The 5,485-nt window shown below is 36.8% G+C and overlaps 1 protein-coding gene across 1 annotated transcript; it reads right to left on the bottom strand.

The window, feature by feature from the left end:
* Nucleotides 1–1,424: 1,424 nt before the first annotated feature.
* On the bottom strand, nucleotides 1,425–4,225 carry LOC149192394 (non-specific phospholipase C2-like). The gene is made up of 3 exons (XM_089404577.1): nucleotides 2,628–4,225; nucleotides 2,327–2,503; nucleotides 1,425–1,916 (listed from the first exon to the last, which is right to left on the bottom strand). The coding sequence occupies exons 1-3, from the start codon at nucleotides 3,718–3,720 to the stop codon at nucleotides 1,597–1,599; spliced, it is 1,590 nt and encodes a 529-aa protein (XP_089260703.1). The 5' UTR covers nucleotides 3,721–4,225; the 3' UTR covers nucleotides 1,425–1,596.
* Nucleotides 4,226–5,485: the final 1,260 nt, after the last annotated feature.

Here is a 5,485-nt window from a genome sequence, read left to right as displayed (position 1 = left end):
AGAGTAAATTTACCAATATCATGCTAACATTACATGATATATTCAACTACATAAATATCATTTTCCAAATCAGAACATATATCTATATCTTTATGGAATTTGTATGTGAAGAATATATATATACACTTTTCGAAAAATATATATAGTAATTAATTTGTCTTTACTTTTTGATTTCACAATATTTTGAAATTTTTACATAACACTTAAAAAATTATGTATTAATTAAATCTTTTTAAAAACACTTAATTTTTATATTGATAATTGGTTAAATTTCAGTTCTTGGGCAAAGGAAAAAAAAACCAAACCAAGTTTTAATATATTAAAAATTAAAAATAATTTAATATTTTAAACTTTTATATCAATTCTTTCCACCCGATTCTCTGAGCAATAAAAAATAATTAAAAACTCAAATTTTAATGTATTATAAAATAAAAAAATTTATTATTTAATATTTTTTTTGTTTTTTCTATTATTTATAATTATCTAATTTTATTTTATATCTTGAGTTTTTAATTTTATTTTTTTAACCTTAGAAATAATGTTTCCTATTTCCATCTCAATTAGTTGAGGTCACTCAACGACCACACAACCCTTATTCTCTCAACGAAGAACTTAAGATATCCGTTCATTTTTTCCTATAAAAGGTTGGGTGATCAAATCGATGTTGTTGCATGTATGAAGATTCTATGTGATACTGCATGATTTTATATATGAATAATTCAATAACTCGAGTGCATAGGCATCAAAGATTAGATTTTATAATTTTTAAATTCGTAAGGCTGACCGAATCCAATAAATATAAATAAAAAAGAATGTATTTTATTCGATTTTATTGGTCTTGTCTTCTCTTCTTCAACTAACCATTTATAAATAAAAAAACAATGTATTTTATTCGATTTTATTGGTCTTGTCTTCTCTTCTTCAACTAACCATTTAATTTTCCTTATTGCTTGCAAATAGAAATAGTCTTCAGAAGACATTTTCAATTTCCTTTGCTTCAATCAAATCCATGTCCATAACCGACAAAGTTCCGCTTAGCAAAAACAAAGTGCAAAGACAAAGTTCCATCCGTCCACCAAGATCTGATTTGTGATCATAATTCAATTGCAAAGTCGCTGTGACTGACAGAGTTCCACTGGCGCATGTAGGCTTTTTTTTATCAAATACCCGGGCGGAGAAAATCACGGTATCTCGAATATAAAATTAGAGAACCTTCCACAACACACAGGGCAAATATGTTACAGTAGGTGGAATTAGTTTAACATATCTATGTAATTGTCCAACTTTCAAAAACTTGAAGGAAAATTTAAGTCTGGCTTTTCGAAAACATACATAAAAAAATTAAAGATTAATTCCCTTACATATATCCTATATTTGGGAAATTTCTCCCACATCACAAATTCAAGTTTTATAAATCTCCCACATCACAAATTCAAGTTTTATAAATCTCCCAAATTTTTTTTATGAGTTGAATACGAAAAAACATCTACCTCCATATAGATTTTCATACACCAAGGGACTAGCGAGCTGCATTTTCCTGTTGTACATGACATTGAACCAGAATATGTTTACATATACATATACGGGAAAATTCAATTAGGGGTTTGTGGTCTTAGGAGTTGGTCCACTGGTGGCTCTGGTGGTGAGAGAAGGTCTCATCTTTACAATCTCTTGATCATCGGCTCCGAGACTTTTAGCCAATCGGCTTGCCTCAAAGAAACGCTTTACAGAATCCCCCATGTATTTCTTAGCCTCCCTCACGTTCATCTTCTTCCCTATCTCCTCTGGATAACTCTTGAGAGTATAATCTCCATTCAACTGAGCCGCTAGCTGCACCAGTTCTTCCTGAAACTCGCTGATCTTCGCTTCCTCCTTTGCTTCGCTCTGTCTTATCTTTGGAGGATCCGCCAATGTCTCTGCAACACCATCCAAAACCACAAATTATAAAAATTGTTCCACTAACACTAGTAAATTTGCTCGAGATTTAGAACTTTCTATGAAACAGAGGCATTACGGTATTAACATTGATCAGAATTTAGATTGTTTTTTTCTGTGAAATAGATATCTTAAATAAATTTCCCGTTTTTCAAATGAAATTGTATTTATATATTCCATGGAAATCTACTGTTTCTCCTGGATCGTTATTCCAGAGAGGCACTTTTCCTTATTAGAAGACCATGGTACCGAGGGTAAACGACGAAAAAATTAACAGACCCTGTTAACCAGAGGACTCAATGGACATGAAGAAATTTGCTATGTGCCGAACCTTTTTTAAAACTTAAATTCCCAGACATTTAATCGGATGAAACATCGACTTGGTGAGTACCTGGGCAGTCTGTTCTTGGGCTGCTGCGCTTCTGTACGACATCTTCGAAAGTACCAGCCCAGGCGTCTCTCTTGGTCAGGAAATCGGATTGGAGATTGAATAACTTCTTGACTGTTGCAGCAATGGATGAATGCTCAAACTGAGACGACGGATATGGTCCGTTGGGCCCATGTACCACTGCAACAACAATTTTACCCTATAATAGTCAATTTTGTAAAAAGGAATCGAATTATGGATGAAAATTTAGATCAAGATCAAGAACAAATATCGACAGGAAAAAGAACAGAGTGGGAGTCGAAACCTGTTCCTTTGTCAATCCATGGCGAAATCATGATAGTGGGGACTCGAACCCCTAACCTGTCAAATTTGAAAAAGAAGGGGTCAGCGCCGACGATGTCATCCGGGCTGGGCACGCCACTGACAGGCGTGGGAACATGGTCGAAGAAACCACCGTGCTCGTCATAAGTTATGAGGAATAAGGTCTGATTCCATTGAGGACTGGATCTGAGCGTCTCGTACACCTCCTTCACAAATTTCTGACCCTCGGCCACATCGTGGGAAGGATGGTCGTCGTTGGCGGGGAGGAGCTTGGTGTCTGTGTACCGCTGCTCCACCACCACATAATTGGGCAACTTCCCTTGCCTCGCCTTGCGCTTGAAATCACTGGAATAAGAGTGGAATTTGCCTACATATTTCAGCTTTCTGAGATTTCTGTAGAACAGAGTAGCTGGGATGTCCTGATAATAAATCCCAAACGATAAACCCGACTCGTCTATGGATTCAAAGATTGTTTTCTGCGGGTATCCATCAGCCAACAGCTTGGGGATATTGCTGGTAGCTCCATGGGAAGTCGCAGAATGAACATAGAGTCTGTTGGGTTGTGTCGAGGCCGGTACCGAAGCAAACCACCGATCGCATACCGCGAACTCACTTACCAGAGTGTTATATACGGGAACAATCTCGGGTCTGAAGCCATTCATGACGGTCTGAGACATGTTGTGACCCCCCAAAGAAATCGCCTGCTGGGCAAATCCGTTCATGGGTGCAGGATTCGCGGAGGTGTTCTCGGAGCCAAAAATCTGCTCTCGTATGGCCTGAAACGAGTGCCCCGGGTCCGGATCCACATACTCTGCCTCGTTCTGGAAGAAAACCCTCGCAGAATTGGGATCGGTGGTGGATATGGGATTCGATTCCTGGCCGGTGACCCCGTCGATTTGTGGATTCAGCCGCTTCATCCATCCCAACATGTGGTCGAAGGATCGATTCTCCATAACAAGAACGACTATTGTCTTTATGGGACCATTAATGCTAGATATCCCTGCACCATCTATACCCAACATGCAGTACATGATTAAAGCTAATGGCACCCATTTCACAATCTCCTTGTCTTTCATCTTCTGTTCAGCTGGAACTGGAACTAGTTCGCTGTGAATGTGGTGGAATCTGGCGCACAGCTTTTACTTTCAGTAGCGTGGAAGAAAGGAGCAATTCAATCAGGTTTGTACTCTGTAATGATAACTAGCAGAGCAGGTGAGGTGATGAAATCTGTGTGGGCAACAGGCGATATGGATGCAAGTACTTTGGCAGTTGTAAAAGCTGGCAATACATGGCTAAGCCAATGCAGGAATCCGATAGTGGGCAAAAAGCGTGAATTATTTCACATCTGTCCGGTTCTTATAACTGTACCTTTTGTATTCTTCTGCACAAAATATGGTTATTTAGTAATAATCTGAGTTTCAACTTTGACGGTGCTGGGTGCATCGTGCATGGACGCTGGCTTCGACTATTTCGGGTTCGATTCCCGATAACAGTAACACGCTTCTCGCAAAACCGACCTCAATTCCAGATGGTACTGGGTTATTGGATTCGTACAGTGTCGTGGGTTCGATTCCCGATAGTTTCGCTTCCACGCTTATCGCAATTTCAGACTTCAGTGTGGGTACAGATCAAGATTTAGTGCACGAAAGCTTGCACGCAACCAAATGATCCAAAGTGGTTAAAGAGTCACCATGCAGTAGCTTTTGAAGTTCCACGTGTTATCACAACTTGAGATGTCATGGCATGAATTCCTCTATCAGTCGTCATGATTCGATGCTTCGATATTGAATATTCTTTAAACTCGATGCCACCATCATGATATACATGTGTATACAACCTTGTTCGTATTTCTTTCACATCCAACATCTAAACTTTTGCTGATAAACGGTATAGTTTTATAATGCAGTACGAACGTCTCAATAATTTGCTGTAATTATATTCACAATACTCTTTTAGAAACAGGCTAACTTAGTTTGTCCTGCGGTTTGTATACGTAGCTTTATAATATCTGTTTGTTGGGTTTAATATTTTTCCTAGTGCATAATCCATAATTTTGTTGGGGTTTTAATTTTTGGTTGGGGTTTAAGTAATAATATTTTTTTTTGTAATATCAATATTTTGGATTTATTAATCTATGTGTTTATAAGGTTTAATATTATTTCTTTGGCTTAATAATTTTTTGGGTTTTTATTATTATTTTGGTTCAATCATGGTCAACCATGTTTATTTTAGGGTTTATAATATCTATCTCTAGGTTTATATACCTCAAGTTTATAATATTAATCCCTTGCGTTTAATATTTGATTGTTGGGCTTATAATCCCTTTGTTTATTAGTGCCTTGGGTTTATAAATACAATCGCTTGGGTTTATCAATCTAAGGATTCATATTCCTTGGGTATAACATTATGAAAATCAACCATGCTCAAGCATGGTCAACCATGTTTGAACATCGCATTCTCAGAAGGATTGTCTCAATATGAAAATCAACCATGGTCAAGCATGCTTATTTTATTGTTTATAATATTTATCTTAGGATTTATATACTTTAGGTTTACAATATTAGTCCCTTGGTTCCCTTGGGTTCATAGTCACTTTGGGGTTTTAGTATTAATCCCTTAGGTTTATTATTGCCTTGGGTTTATTATTATGAAAAATAAGTATGGTCGTGAATGCTCAAATATGTTTATTTAAGGGTTTATAATATTTATCTAAGGGTTTATATTATTCCCTTGGGTTTAATATTTTTCCCTTGCATGTATAATCCCTTTGACTTTTAATATTAATTCTATGTGTTTATTATTTTGTTGGGTTTATAATATCAATCATGGTCAACCATGGTC

This window comes from Pinus tabuliformis, chromosome 2_2, assembly GCF_031772625.1.
Source record: "Pinus tabuliformis cultivar Carrire ecotype Pingquan chromosome 2_2, CPIR1, whole genome shotgun sequence".
NCBI lineage: Eukaryota > Viridiplantae > Streptophyta > Pinopsida > Pinales > Pinaceae > Pinus > Pinus tabuliformis.
The sequence above is the reverse complement of the archived record's forward strand: the minus strand, read 5'-3'. Positions and strand labels throughout refer to the sequence as shown.

Bases quoted from the DNA above. Each gene is read 5' to 3' on its own strand.
- LOC149192394 (XM_089404577.1), bottom strand. From the start codon at position 3,720: ATGAAAGACAAGGAGATTGTGAAATGGGTGCCATTAGCTTTAATCATG. The intron at 2,504-2,627 runs GTTTCGACTCCC...TTGTTGTTGCAG, and splicing joins ATGGATTGACAAAGGAACAG to TGGTACATGGGCCCAACGGA. The intron at 1,917-2,326 runs GTACTCACCAAG...ATGGTGTTGCAG, and splicing joins CCCAAGAACAGACTGCCCAG to AGACATTGGCGGATCCTCCA.